General features: G+C 42.6%; 1 protein-coding gene across 4 annotated transcripts in view; it reads left to right on the forward strand.

The window, feature by feature from the left end:
* The first annotated feature begins 386 nt into the window (after positions 1 to 386).
* LOC131058528 (uncharacterized) overlaps positions 387 to 15,716 on the forward strand; it is a 133,796-nt gene continuing 118,466 nt past the window's right edge. The window contains exon 1 of one of the 4 annotated variants that reach the window (XM_059221402.1): positions 387 to 957. In XM_059221402.1, the coding sequence (XP_059077385.1) occupies positions 567 to 957 (391 nt within the window). In that variant the 5' untranslated portion in view covers positions 387 to 566. The remainder of the gene's footprint in view (positions 958 to 15,716) is intronic. The other 3 variants (XM_059221399.1, XM_059221400.1, XM_059221401.1) reach the window with 3 other exon arrangements.

The raw sequence follows: 15,716 nt of genomic DNA on the forward strand, positions 1-15,716 counted from the left end.
ATTAATTCTCTATATTCAGTTTTTTTAAAGAACATAACATCCAAACCATCATTAATACTTTAAAACATATTTTAATTGTCTACATGATTTAATTTTTTAATATAATGATCATTATATCATGAATTTAATTTCTTATACTCAAATATTTTAATTTTCTCTCTATTACCATCATTTTCACATTATATCATGAATTTAATTCCTTATACTCAAATATTTTAATTTTCTCTCTATTACCATCATTTTCAATCTTACATATTACTGCCCTAAACTTCCAGCTTAAAAAAAATAAAATAAAAAAAATCCCAATCTCTATTTACCGTTGCACCTAGTACCTTTCCACTGTAGATGAAGTGCATTTTTATTAATCTCTACGAGGGATAAATTTTGAGAAGACCCTTTGGAGAATGGAAGGGTTCACCAAACAAAAATTATAAATAGAAAGGAGAAGAGAGGAGACAAAAAAGTACACACAGGGAACCTGAGCTCATAAACTAACCTATACGTCAAATCTCAATGAGAATCCTTCAACTGTAACTAAATCAAAACACAGCCATCCTCCTTTCCTAATGGAAAATCAGCAATATGCAGAGGAGCTCATCAGAGAATTCCTGGTCTTTAGAGGCTTCACAAATACACTGAGAACTTTCGAGGCAGAACTGTCCACAGACATAGGAAGGGGCTTCCAAGTGGATAAAATCCTTGATCTTATTTTTTCAGTTTATGTGCCCAAATTTGAGGCAGATAAGCTCGTGAGTCTCTTGAATTTTCTCAAGCAATGCTTCTTTTCACCCACAGATGCACGGTTCAATGAAACTCTGGCCAAACTCGAACTCGCGACCATGAGGTACTATGTAGTGTACGCCCTGCAAAAGGGTAGGCACGATAAAGTGGTGGAATGTTTTGGGCGCCACGGGAATGATTTTCTACAGACTGCCGATGATTGGTGTCCCTGGTTCGGTGAGTCTTCGTTTTCTCCTTGATTTAGTTTTTTTGGATGGTAAATTCCCTTCCCTTTCACTCCGCGCCCATATTTTAGATAATTTTTTTTGATGAATCATCCCTTTTAATAATGGCGGAGGTATTGAAGATGATTTGGGTTTGACCCATTTCATTGTTAGATAGCTGTCTTTTTTTAGCTGTTTAAAAATGAACAGTCGATGTTGTTACCATAGAAACTTTCCATCCTTTTAAACGCCTTAATAACACATTGATCTACAATTGGTAGCACATAGTGGTAAAAACTTTGAATGTAATCGTCACAGGAAGCCATGCGTATTTTGTTGTTTTAAGCTATAAGATTTTGAATCACTTCCTTATTCATTTCCGAGGGAATCCCTCATCTTGGACCTCAATTTCAATACCTGTTTATCGATTAAAAAAATGGTAGAGGCATACTGCATATATGTCACAGCGATGGATATCTTATTTTGAGCATGCTTTTCAAACAGCTTAGATGCCATGCCTAAGTGAATATCTTTTATGACGCTTGCACCTGGCCTCATTCATCGAGATACGCAACACTTACAGTTTGACGAAGTATGTTACTTAATATGTCTCTATGTTATTTAAACCTTGGTCTTCAGTATGAAATAAGTTAGCTCACTGGAACTGCAGCCGAGAAATTCATTTGGCTTGAATGCCATGATCTAGAGGCATCTATTCCTTCAAATTCACTTCAAATTACCACCCGAACCCTTACATCGAGATATGCTACACGTAGGTTTGGATGCAACATGTTACTTGTCATTTAGCAAGTTGAACCTTGGTCTCCACTCGGCAATAAGTTGATCCCCTTTAACCAAAATCGAGGTATGCCTTCGACTTAGATGTACTTAGATGTCCAGACCAAGTGATATCTATTCTCACATATTTACTCTTGCGCATGGCATAGTTCATTGAGGTGTCTCACACCTACGGTTGGATGTGGGATGTTACTCAATATGTATTTCAACAATGGGAACCTCAGTCTTTGCTGTGAAGTCCCATTGATTTGCTGCTTGAGCTCATTGTAATTGATGTGAGTTAATTTTGAGTTGATGGTGATCCCAATATTAAGATATAATATACTCAAATCGGGATAGAGAAAAAACAATAATCTCTCCAAAATATGCAACAAAACAAATAAGATATCCTTCAACAAATTCAGATTTAGAGTCAGATTATTGATTTGATTTTTCTGCTAATTTAAATAAATTTCTGAGTATTTATGAATATAGAAAAGGTACAGAAACACACTTTAAATTTGCGTAAAATCTTCAGAAATGATTTACATTGATGTTCTCTTAATTTTCTGAGATGAATATGATTAGAATTATGCAGATTTAGGCACAAATACCTCAGAAATGTCTTCAAAACCCTAGTCAACCTTGCCAAAACCCCAGAAAACCAACGCTAGGTCTGCCCCACTTGCCCTTCTTGTTGTTATCTTCAATGATGCTGAGAAACGTGAAAACACATTGCTGTAGATCATCCAGATCTGATCCTGATACTCTAAAACTCACCTCCAAAATGGCCTCCAAACCTGATAAATAATTGCAGCCTTGAAAATGATGTGCTAGGGCATCATAGATCAAAGCACTTCTGTTTGCTCTCTATGGTATCAGTTTGAATTACAGAGCAACGGAGTGGAAATACACAGATAACATTTATAACGTAATTCACAGAACATACAGAATACACATAGGCCAGAATGATATATCCTTTTTTGCATTCAGTAAAATGGATGTACAATCAATATTACTGCCGGGGTTCCTTACAACAATATATATACTACTTGGCGGTTGGCGGAGATACCAACCTCTGCAACTGCCAACTACCCCTACGGGAGCCCCACATGGCCAATTCATTATATGACAAAGTATTATTTCAAACATAACAAAAAGTATTATTCTATTTCACGCCTAATATCAGCCCCCCCCCAAAAGTAGTTGTCTTCCAGACGACTTAAACAAAATGGAAGCTAATCTAATCGAGGAAACTAGTGCTGAGAGGGATGAGAAGGCGTCCCTGGCAGAACTGAAGACTGGGAAGTGCCTGCGCGCTGCTGGAAGTGCTGGAGACGCTGAGTGGTTGCCAGTTCCCGTTCTCTTGCCATCTTGACCATGTGGGCAGCTTCAACCACTTTACTGCGAGCTTTCTGAAGCTCTTCCCCATGTCCCTGCAACTACTCCTCCCTTCATGCCAAGTTAGCCTCCTTGGCTGCCAACTCGGCCTTCTGCTTGCCGCTGACATCCAACTCTTGAACATGTTTGGCCACCGTCTCCTCCAACGATGTCACTCGTGAATGCTCCTGGGCCAGCTGCTCCTGGCTTTTCTGGATGTGGTTGGCCAATGTCTTCTTGGCAGCCTCGGCTTCCCGTAAGGCTTGATCCCGCTGTACAGTCAGGGATTCCATCTTGACTACTGCCATTCTGCGGTTCTTTAAGAACACATCCCGAAATGCAGTCTCCATCCCGCGCAAGAAGCCACACACACCATGCTCTTTAGTCACTACCAGGTTGGTCGTCCATTTGTGAATCATCTCTGGAGTCTTAGACTTCGACCATCCCTTGGCTGTGAAGCAGCGAAAGAACTCTCCCTCATAGCCTTCCTTCATAAAGGACAAGATTCGGTTCGCCACTTTGGCAACTCTGGGGTCTTGTCCAACCTCAATGTCCTTTACAATGTTCCCCACGTTATTGAGAAATTTGGCCATCCCTTCCAGTTGGAATGCACACTGTTGCATAGTGCCAACTGGATCCTCGAGATTGGGCTTCCCCAGTCGAAGCACAAGTTCCTCTTCATGAGGAGAAGAGGATTCCTCCCCTCCTGCCTGCTCGCTAGGTGTGTGCTGTGCCTGTAATGTCCTCTGATCAGTCTGCTGAGGATCCCCTCCTTCAAACTCCATTCCGCCAAATGGCGGTTCCATCCTATCAGTGTCGCCGACTCCGCCAGTACCACCAGGTGAAGATGGAAGCTCTGGCAAGTTCTCCACCTGTACACCCAGTGTTTCCAGGAGCCATGAGTTGATGGTTTCCTCCTAGTGGTCAGTACCTCCTATAGGGCTCAATTGGGCTAATGGTGCGTCTTGGCGAGGGGTCACTCTAGGTGGCGGTGATGCCTCCACATTAACCACATTAATTATTTGTTGGGGAATCTCCTCAGTCCTCTCTTCCCTTCCTGGTGCTATCTCGCCCTCAGGTTGGCCACCTTGGCCTTTGCCCGATGGTGTGGGAAGGTTTTCCTTTGTCATTGCTTCCTGGGCCGTATTGCTTTCCCCTACACCTTCCGCCAATGGTGTTTCTCCAATCACTTGGACTTCATCTTCTCCTCGCACCGCGACTGTGACCACACGGAAAGTCTCCTCTTCTACACTTTATCCGTCAGATGAGGATGCCTCAAGAGCATCCTCCTCACTCGCCTCGCTTTCCACACTGGCCGACTGTGCTACGTCTTGCCGGCTTTTCTTCCTCCGAGGCTCCCCGCCAGCCATCATGGTGTCCAAGTGAGTCCAGTAGAAAATAGGCGGGTTACAAGGCTCCACTCTGGGAAGTGGTTGCAACTCGCCCCTCTTATTTGTCGGCATGCCTGTATGTATGGCTTCCAAGAACATGGCGATGGCATGATGGGACATGTAAAACACCTTGTGCTGTAACCCCAAGCATTCTCGAATTCGCTAGGACAAGAAGGATGCCCAATTGCAAACTGTACCATTTCGTAGTCCATTCATCAAATACAACATCCAGACGACAATATCTAACTCTCTGCTTGCCCCTGTCAGTCTTCTCTTAATGATGTCCATAATGCAATGCCATTCTGAATTGACCAAGAACGTCCTCTTCACCCTGCGGTTGCTTCCTGACTTCTAGATGCTATCCTGTTCCTCCTGTGTTAAATCTCCGCGACAAAGCAAATGGACCAACTGCTGTTTTCACTCCAAGGACATCTTTCTCTTGGCCATTGGGCTCCCTTGGTTGGGAATGCCAAATACCCTGGCGAGCTCCATCGCGGAGAAGGAAATAGTAATGTGGCAGTCGCCGTACTTCACCATGATCCTGTGCATGTGTTTGTCATAACCTGCCACCATCGCCCTCAACACGGGCTTGAAATCCTTAATGTTGAACACAGGCATAAGTAAAAACTTGTCGACTCCTGCTCTCTTCAAGTTCGTCTTAATGACATTGGAGTCGTCAGTTTCTTCCCACCATGTTCTGCAATCGACTCCATTCAATCCTTCCCATGCTAAGGAATGTATAGTTACTGGTTCATCCCTCTGTACTCGTGCTCAAACTTTCTTGCTTTTGCTACTATTGGGTGTGGCCATGGTTACTGCTTGTATTGTCTTCACCTTGCTCCTATCCTAGGTATTTATAAAACTCACTTTTGGCATACTTATATGTGACAGAGATCCTACATTGTAGTTGCACGGTTGTCCTACCAAATGTACAGTTCTCTCGATGAAATTGTTACCGCAACTGTTTCCTCGATCACATGAATTTTGCCAACTGTCTTCTTCATATGGAAATCCCTCAGCCTGGCCGTACTACAGTCTTGTCCCTTGGCCGTACGGTATTGCTTCCTTGCCGTCTTTCGCCCAACCTGTTCGATCGTATGAAATCACTTCTCCCACGATAGGGTCATTGTACGGATTTTCCGCGTGCCTTTCCTCGTCTAATTCCTCCTTTGTACGGTCTTCATACGTATTCAATATTCCAACTTCCTGTACGGATTTCCGGATTTCTTTGAACTTACCTGACAATTCCATATGGATTTCGCTAAAATCCCTTCTCAGCGCTGTACGGACTCCCTCCAATCTTGTATGGATGTCTGCAAATTTTTCGTGTATGCCTTCACGCCTCGTATGGATTCTTGCTGTACAAACGTCTTTACTGTTTGTACTGGCTGTACGGTATCCTTCTGGTTGTGTACGAAATATTCCTCTCTTGCCAAGTTCATGCCCCCATACAGGTTCGTATGGTGATTTTTCTGCCACAAATCTGTACAACGATTCCCGTGAGATGCTTTCCACCCATATGGACTCGTACAACAAATTTTTCCTATCTCATGCAATGACCTTCTCCCGTACTGACTCATACGGTACTCTCACCCCAATTGGCTTTGATCGTACGGGTTCACAAGGTGACATCGGTTTGGTCTGTACGGTTCCGTACGATGGCAACCTTTCCTGGTGGACAGTCTGCGTGTCCTCCACTCCGCGTCCTCCACTCCACCAAGTAGTTTTTGCAATCTTTGCCTTTCCTTGCTTCTCTTCTTTGTCGAATTGATTTTGTCTAGCCGGTAGGGATGATTTATACAGTTTTCTCACTTTCAGGGTTAGGGCATATTCCATCAATTTTTTAGAAATATTCTTTTTTTCACTATATGTAATTTCTCCTTTCCTAACTTTATGATAATTCTCCTTTGTTTTAATTTCTCCATAATTTTTAACCCTTCCCCTTTAGTTTTTATCATTTGCCTAGCCTTTTCCAAATTTAATATTTTTCTTTTAAAATACCCTTTCAATATTTTAGTGTGCCTCGAAATTTTAAATTTGATTCGTCGTACCTTTAATGTGCTCCGGTACTTGTCAACTTGTAATTCCTTCCGAGTGCTTTTTTGGTTGCTTTTCTACACTCGCGAGTGTACCATCTCTCCTGTACGGGCTTTTACTGTTTTCTTTAGCCTAGACAACTTAGACTTACGTGCAAGTTTCGTTCCCTTCCTCCCTTTTATCAGATTGCCAGCTTCTTCCTTCTTCTGCTTTTTACTTGGCCTTTCCGCATTACCATTGTCAGTATCCCCCATTCGTCGTTTTACCCCTGTACGATGGCCTTTTATAGCATTCCTCTAGGCAACAAGTACCTACATATTCCAGATCAAAATTTTTGTCAAGTAGCGGTGCCAGTCCCACTCCCTTATATCCTTCGTCTATATACCTTCCACTGTACTGTTGGTACCAGGTTACCTTTTCGCCGTCAACTTGAGGTGGGCCTGCAGGATTGGGGATTACCCGATAAAGCGAGTTGGGGCCCGCCTCCCTCTCACCAAGATATATTGCTGCCATGAAATAATCCTCCTCCTTCAATCCCATCTTCAAGCATGGTCCGAGAGTTGCACCATACTCTTCTATTTCTTCCTCTGGATCGAATGGCTCTTCTTCCTTTCCATCCAGTTCCTCCTTTCTTTGTGCCTTAGCTTCCTCGTCAATGTCATAGGCGATGTATCCCTCATGAGGTCCTTCATATGGAGTCTTCTTCCTCCGGTGTCCGCCAAGCCTTATCCACACAGCTGGGTCACCAAAGTATGTGTTCATGGATCCGAGGCACTGCAATGCCCTCAACTTGCTTCGACACCAATCTTTCTTCTATGAAGGTGATTGGTTTGGCCCAATTCTCATCTGGTTTGTAAGGCTCTACAACGACCACTTGATCTTCTTCTATTTCCTTGCCCTTGCCCCTGCCGATGGTCCAGTCTCCCTTAATTGCATAACCCAACATGTTGATTGCTATTACTGGCTTATCACGTTCTCGATAGATCTTCAATTTTGAGTTGTTTATAGGGTCACGTATAGGGTTGTCATCCAAGGTAGAAAGTTTTACTGCTCCGTTCTTGTTGACCTCCTTGATTTTATAGGGTCCCAACCAACGAACTTTGAACTTCTCGGGTCAAAGTTCGTTGCGACTATTGTACTTCAAAACCAACTGGCCGGGATGAAAGTTCATTTGCCGAAGATGTTTGTCATGCCAATACTTCCGTCAGCATTGGGCAACCTTCGTCGTCCACTGTGGCATCATTCGACATTCATCCAACCGTGTGAGGTTCATAAGACGGGCATTCAGGCTCTTCTCATCTCCAAGTCGGTTGTCGACTACAATTCGTAGGCTTGGTACGGTACACTCCGCCGGCACCACGACCTCTTGGCCGTACATGAGCTGGAATGGTGTGTGACCTGTTGTCACCTTGTATGTAGCAAAGAAGCATTAATCTGCAATGAAATGCGATTAATTGCGGATCGACAAAGATGCCGATTTTTTCCCTAAATAAATCACCTAATAGTTGTTGACCTATTGTCAATGTTTTTTTGCAGATTAATCATGAGTAATACCGATTAATCGTGATTGAAAATCGTGGAAAATTGCGAGGAAAAAAAAGGTGCTGAAAGCCCTAAAAAACCCACAAAAATAGGAAAAAAAGCTATTAAAATGTATATTTTTAAGGTTTCCGAAAATATTTTCTAAGGTTTTCGACCTATTTTTTATACGATACTGTTCACAGGTCACTCGAAACACACATCTGAATCTTCCCCGCACGCCTTCATTTCCTGCACTGTTGAACGAAGCTGGAGACCACTTTCGTTCCTTGTGTTTGCTTTTAATTGTTTAATTTTACAGGTTTTTAATTTATACGATTTCAATATAGTTTATAATATTATATTTATTAATATAACTTAATTTGTTATATTAAAATTGTTTTATTTATTAATATATGTTTAAATTTTAATAATGTAAATTTTAAATGGTTGTATTTGATTAATTATATACTAAGTACTATTATTTTTAATCAAAATAAATATATCGTGTATTAAAATTTTTATTTTTTTTGTTTTTTAATAAAAAATAAATATATGAATTTATTTTTATTATTTTCAGTACATGAATTTATTTTTTGTTTTTGTCTGTTAAATAAATTTTTCATTTTCTGTTAAATAAATTCTGTAATCTAGATTTGTATAGTGCAGAATTTATTTTATATTTATTATTATTTATTTACAGTATTGAAATTCCTGTAAATATATAATAATAATAAATATTAAATAAAATCTACAATAAACTTTATTAGTTTCATTATATAGAATTTATTTAATCTTTATTCTTATTATTTATTTACGGATTTGAAATTACGTAAATAAATAAATAATAATACTAATAAATATTAAATAAATTCTGTAATAAAATAATATTGCAGAATTTATTTAATATTTATTATTATTATTATTTATTTACAAATTTTAAATTCTTAAACAGGCTCTCACCCGGGAGCTTCATCATCAAGGCCTCTTGCCCTCTAGCATGTCATTGCCTACAGTTGATTTTTTGAAATTTTGTGCTTTGTGTACAAGTTGACTTTGTTTAAAGTCACAAACTATATTATTTATGTTGTATGTTTTGTGCAATTTAATCAGCGATATGAATATAAACAACAAAAACCTATTTTCTACAATTCATGTGTTGAAGTGTCTATTTTATTTGTCTACAATATCTCTATGCTATGGAAATGCCCTTAAATATAAAAAAAAAGTAGTTTTTGATTGTTTTTCTCCAATTTTTAACATTTTTTTGTAAATTCGATTTTTTCAAAAAATCTTATACTTTTGTTTTGTCGATTAATTCCCCAAACAATTAATGCTTCTGTGGTATGTAGTATGGTACGCCCATAGTACCGCCGGAAGACATTCCTCCCAATCCTCCTGTTCTACTCCACATGACTTATAAATGATGGATACCCGTACTTTATTCGTCGCTTCTGCCTGACCATTTGCTCGAGGGTAGTACGGACTTGACAAATTGTGGGAAATTTTGAACTCCATTGTCATTGTCCAGATGACTTGGTTAACAAAGTGAACTCCCCGATCACTTGTGATCTGAGTGGGGATTCCGAACTTGGTTACAATTTGCTCGTACAAGAACCTTGCCGTACTCACGACAGTATTGTCCGGGAGGGCTCTGGCTCTTGCCCACTTCGTCGTGTACTCTGTGGCTACAACAATGTACTGACATTTGTGCATGTTGCTCACTTTCAGGGGTCCCACAAAATCCAAACCCCATCTCTTGAATAGTTCTTGCGGCTGAGAGGGAAACAAAGGCATAAAATCTCGCTTGAGTGGTTTCCCCGTTCGTTGGCATGTGTCGCATTTGACGACCCATTCACGCGCAGCGGTGTGCAGGGTTGGCCACCATAATCCCGCCAATAGTACCTTCCGTGCGGTGGCGTCAGGTCCCATGTGGCCTCCGGCAAGCCCATCATGCGCTTCTTTCAGTACACCAGGAATTTCCTCTTGCATCACACATCTCCAAAGGATTTGGTCGGGTCCCATTTTGTATAGTAGGCCATTGATCAGCTGGAATGTTTTGCTCTTCAGAGCCAACCTACATCGTTCCCCTGGAGGCATGTCTCGTGGAAACGTTGAGGTGGACAAATACTCGCCAATGTTCTCATACCAAGTAGGTAATGCTGCTATTTGGAACAAGTGGGCATTTGGAAAGTCTTCATTCACCCCTTCTGGGGGTTCTTCGGACTTGATCCTTGACAATTGGTTTGCGATTACATGGCTCTTCCCTGGCCGTACTATGATTGTGAAGGTAAACTCCTTGAATAATAGTAGCCATCGACTCACCCGATCCTGAATTATTGGCTTATTCACTAAGTACATTAAGGCCTGGTGGTCCACATAAAAGATGAACGATGTCGCCAGAAGATAATGGCGAAACTTTTGTACAAAGTACACCATTCCAAGTGCCTCCCTCTTTGTCGTGCTATAGTTCCGTTCGGCCTTGGAGAGCAGTCGACTTACAAAGAAGATGGGATGATCCAGTCCTTGCACGCCTACCTGTGCTAGGGTGGCACTGATGGCATAGTTGGAGGCGTCTACGTGAACGTGGAACTCTTTGTCCCAGTTAGGGTATGCTAGGATTGTTGCACTCACCAATTGGGCTTTTAGCTCTTTGAACGCTTCTTGTTCCGTTCCCCACTCGAACGGTTCACCCTTCCTTGTCAGCTTGTCCAGAGGGAGGAGACTTGTGCGAAACTTTTGATAAACTGCCGATAATAGCCGACATGTTCGAGGAAGGATTTCACTCTCGTGACGTCCACCAAACTTTCCATGTTCACGATAACCCCTACCTTGTCCGGATCCATTTTCAACCCTTCCTTGCACACAATGTGGCCCAATAGCTTACCTTGTGGTATCATGAATTGGCACTTCTTCAGATTGAGTGCTAGTCGGGCCCGCCGACACCTCTCCATACACTCTCTGCGCCTTCAGGTTGATTCCTTGCTCACTATAGATAGACTAGTCATCAAGGAATGCTTTGAAACTTCCGACAGACATCCTGTCAAAAATGTGCAATATGATTCGTTGGAAGGTGGTTGGAGCATTACATAGGCCAAAGGGCATCCGATTGTATGCATATACTCCGTCCTCCACTATGAATGTTGTTTCCAGCTTATCTTCATCTGCGATGCTGATCTGGTTACACCCGAAAAACCCATCCAGAAACGAGTACATCTCATGGCCCGCCACCTCCTCCAAGATGTTGTCCGTGAATGGGATTGGGAAGGGATCCTTGATGGTTATGACATTTAGGCATCGAAAGTCCACGCATATTCTGATTTGATTTGCTTCCTTCCTTAGAGAGATGACAATAGGTGAGACCCACTCATTGGTTTCAACCTTAAAGATAATGCCAACCTCCAGTATTTTCTCGATTTCTTCATATACCTTCACGACATAATTTTTGTTCATTTTGTACGGCCTTCTCCGTACGAGTTGGGCATCGGGTACAAGGGGTATTCGATTTACACACAACTCTGGAGGTATCCCCTTTAAGTCCTTGTACGTCCATGCAAAGACGTCTTTATATTCCAGGAATATTTTGAACGTTGTTGCTTTCAGTACGGGGTCCTAATCATCCCCTACGAGGATCACCTTTGGATCATTGTCATTCCCTAAGTTGACTTTCTTCACATTGGATTCCTCGTACTTGATTGCCTTATCTCGTTCAAACCGGTGAGCAGGTGTATCATCCACCCGTGCTATACCCTCTCGGTGTTCTCCGTACTTTGGAGGGAAAGTATATCCCTTGTACTTTCGCCTGATTCCTCAATCTCACAGATCTGTAGCATGTGGCAGTCAGGGTGAAACACCTCGTAGTCCTTCATTTGCCAATGGAAGAGCCCTTTGAGAGAGCTAGTTTCATCCTCTGAGCACCCTTCCAGCTCCAATGCCCCTTCATCGTTGGGTCCCATCTTTCCCCTTCCATCTTGCGAACCCCATTCAAAATCATGCGAGTCATCCGAGACAAAATCAGATGATGCCAGTTCCTCGCTTACCGTCTGATTCCTCAGGTCAATTGCGGCCTTCACTCTCAGTGGAGAGTGTATTTTTCTTCAGTTATGATTTGCCTTGGCCATGATCAACCAACCCCTCTCGAGGAGAGCGTCGTAGGCCTTTTTCTCCAATGGAATGACAACGAAGTCAAGAAAGAAATGTTGGGTGCTGACACCAACCTTTTGTGCCATGAGTGTTCCCAGGGGCTTGATACCTTGCTCGTCGACACCTACAAGGTGGAATGTTGGTGGCTAGAAAGTTGGTTTGCCCAGACCCCTCCATGTCTCCTCCAACAATACATTCACTTTGAAGCCACTGTTGATGATGGTGTTTATCAACTTCTATCCCATTATCTCCATTTCTACGACTGCTGGCTTCCGATCGATACTCATGGTGAGCAGCATGGGGTTTGTAGCGGATGTGCTAGGTGATTTTGTTGCCGTCATGGGGTCTGTGCCAGATGGTTTTGTTGCCATCTGACGGTGTTCCTGGTCAATGGTGTTGTCACCGATCACATTTGTAAGAGCCACTTTCAATTGTGGCATCGTTTGCAGAAGGTCAGATACCTGTACTGGTACAGTGGCTTGCAACATCTGTTTGATTATAGTTTTTTCGGACTTTGACTGAAGTGGGGTACTGGTAGCATTATGCGAGGCCGTTCGTTCCTCCGCCATTGCTCATTCAACATCAGCCTTTGCTTCGCGGAGTCTTTCCTTCTCCATACAAGGATCGGGGTACATTGCCTTTTTGCTTTGCAATCTTGTAATGGTCAGTACCTCCTCGTTTGGCTCCTTGACGTCCAACATATTTACCCCTTTTTGCTTTGGGCAGTTAGTGTCCTCATGGTTCCCAAGACCACACCACTTACACAACAAACTTCCATTATTGTTTCCGCTTTGACACTCTCGAGCAAAGTGGCCCCACTCATTTCACTTGCGACATTGAATTGTGGGTTGCCCCTTCGCATCATATTGGATTTTACTCCTCGATGTGTTGTTATTGGACTGATTATTCCCTCGCCGATTATTGTGGTATCCCCTTTGGTGAAGCATCGAAGTTTGCTGGCGGTTTAGGTGGTGTGGTTGGTGGAGTAGCTTGTTCTCCTTGGGCGAAGAGCACTTGTGTGCTTCGTGTTTTTAGATTGTACGGGCATTCCTTAGTGGAATGTCCCAGCACTTGATAGATGTCACAAAAAGACTTTCTTGGGCATGTTCGTTCCCTTAGTATGACCTTCTGCATTGCAGTTGGTGCACCAGAGTTCTTTACCCTCTTTGCCACCCTCCTTGTTAGCCTTCAATTCCTTCATCATCCGCATCATGTCCCTACAAAGGGCTTGTACAGTCTTGGACTCTCCGTCGCTACTTCCATCCGTATTGTCATCATCACTCGCCCTCCTCTTTCCTTTTGATGTTTTATTCTCGCTCTCAATATCCATTGCTTTGTTATAAGCTTCATCATATGATGGCGGAGGGACCACCTTCATCTTCCTTCTGAGGGACAATACGAGCCCCTCCACAAACCACCTTTCTTCAGGGCATTAGTTGGCTGGTTTCCCATCTTGTTCAGTAATTCTTTTAGCCTACGGTTGTAATTCTGAACACTTTCTCTTTTGCCTTGCTTGGTATTGTAAATCTCAGCCACAATCTCGTTATCATCCCTCAGAAGTTTGAATTCCTTCTGGAAGGCCTTCTTCAGATCATTCCATCTTGTTTTGTGTTGGGCGTTGAGATCTGTATACCAATCGATTGCAATCCCCCAAAGGGTGGCCAAAAATGCCTTCAACCAGTAATCCTGGTTGTCTTGGCCATTTGCCTCCCAAATGGTTATACATGTTTTGCAGTGTCTTACGGGGTCCTTCGTCTCGTTTCCCATGAATCTTGGAAGCTTTTGTTTCTTTGGGGTATTCTGGTTATGCGCCATAGTTCTTGCTTGGACCTTGTGTGCCACCTGAAAGGTTTTTTGTGTATGCGTTTGACCAGATTGGACCGTTTTGCTCTACGCGTTTCGGTGCTTCTTTTGCACCCCCGACCACATGCGAGCTCCCAACGCGTCCACCTTCTGCGTCCTTCGCACCTTGCTCACCTTTGTTTCTATATTCTCTCCTTCTTGGAGTCTTCGGCTTTGTCCCTCCTATTTTTGATTGCTTTGCCAGAGACAGATTCCCAATTCTGTACAGGTTGGTTTCAAACATTTCAGCAACCTCACCCTCAAGGTCCCGTACTACCTCTTCACCATGTTCGGAGTGTTCGACGGGCTATTTTTGAGACTCGGTTCTTGACTCTTCACTCAACGTCGAGTGTGTGGCCTGGTTGGCGAGATCTGTTGACTCTAAAATTTAGTTTGAAAACAAACAGCCTTATGGGAAATTCAGTGATGGGGGACCTACTGCGCGAAATTCATTGAATAACCTCCGGATTTGAGAAGCCGACTCTTACTTGGGGGTTGGGAAAAGAGAAAAGAAGGAAACTTAAAACAAAATGATCTATACTAAGGAGGCTATGTGCTAGAACATTTCATAAAAAGCGGATAGCATATAAAACCAGGAAACACATGGTTTTAAAGCCCATTCAACAATCTACATGCCCGAACAGAACTATAACTGAGATACAATTAAGACTCCTTTGGAAAAACATAAAGAAACATATATCATGCATCCACCAGATAACAAGTGCGGAACATAGTTTAATCGGCAGAGTATTTGATAGGTATCTCTAAAGTCATCGAAATACAGGAAAGAAACATATAGGAAAGCCTATTTAAGCATCCAAAAAGAGGCAATCACAAAGGCCGCAGGCACAATTTTGATGAACCTTCCTCTTGGGAAACTATAACAGCTGAAAATTATCTAAGATCCTTAATTGTTTTTCTTAAAAGTTCTGAACCCCTACAACAGGGAAAAAACAAGCATAAATAGAACTCGCGGCTCTGCTAACAGCTCCAAAGTACGCCAAACAGGCATAACCGCCCCTGAACAGAAAAACCAAGCCGTGGCATTCTGCGAGATCACACCCAACAAAACGGCCCCGAGGTTGCTGTTTTGCTCGTCTGCGATGATCTTCATACCGACCTGAACATAAAAGATTTCGCTAACTGCAGAAGAAAATGCGACAAGCAGGGAGACCTCTTCTGCAAAACTTCCAAAAAGAAATGCATCGGCCAGCGCGAAGATGCCAGGTGTCCCTTTCCCGTTTGTGCTACAAGGTGGGCCCCGAAAAAAGCCCAATCAGCAAAACCTCTCCATTTGTCATCATCGCGCTACTCCAATCCTCAAACGCGAAAAACAGATTGCTGGGGGCAACACCGAGATGACACTTGTCCTATACTCCACGCACTGCTAGAAAGCTGAGAGAGAAAAAAAAGATACTCTGATCGAAAACTCGCCTTGGGGATTTTAATGTGAACATTTCTTGGCGACTAAAAGGGGAAATTCTGCCTGCGGAATATAGTTACCCAAAATTGATGGTTCGGAGACCAGACTTCATGCTAAGACAAGATGGAGTAGGTCGGAGACCTACTACAATAACAACCAATCCTCCTCAGAAGACAATGCTTGTGCATCCAGATTCTGATAGTGTTGATCCAAGCAGATGACCTCACCGAACGGCAAGCCTACGGGTTCATCATGGACCAA

The sequence above is a fragment of the Cryptomeria japonica genome, chromosome 5 (genome assembly GCF_030272615.1).
Source record: "Cryptomeria japonica chromosome 5, Sugi_1.0, whole genome shotgun sequence".
Taxonomy (NCBI): Eukaryota; Viridiplantae; Streptophyta; class Pinopsida; order Cupressales; family Cupressaceae; genus Cryptomeria; species Cryptomeria japonica.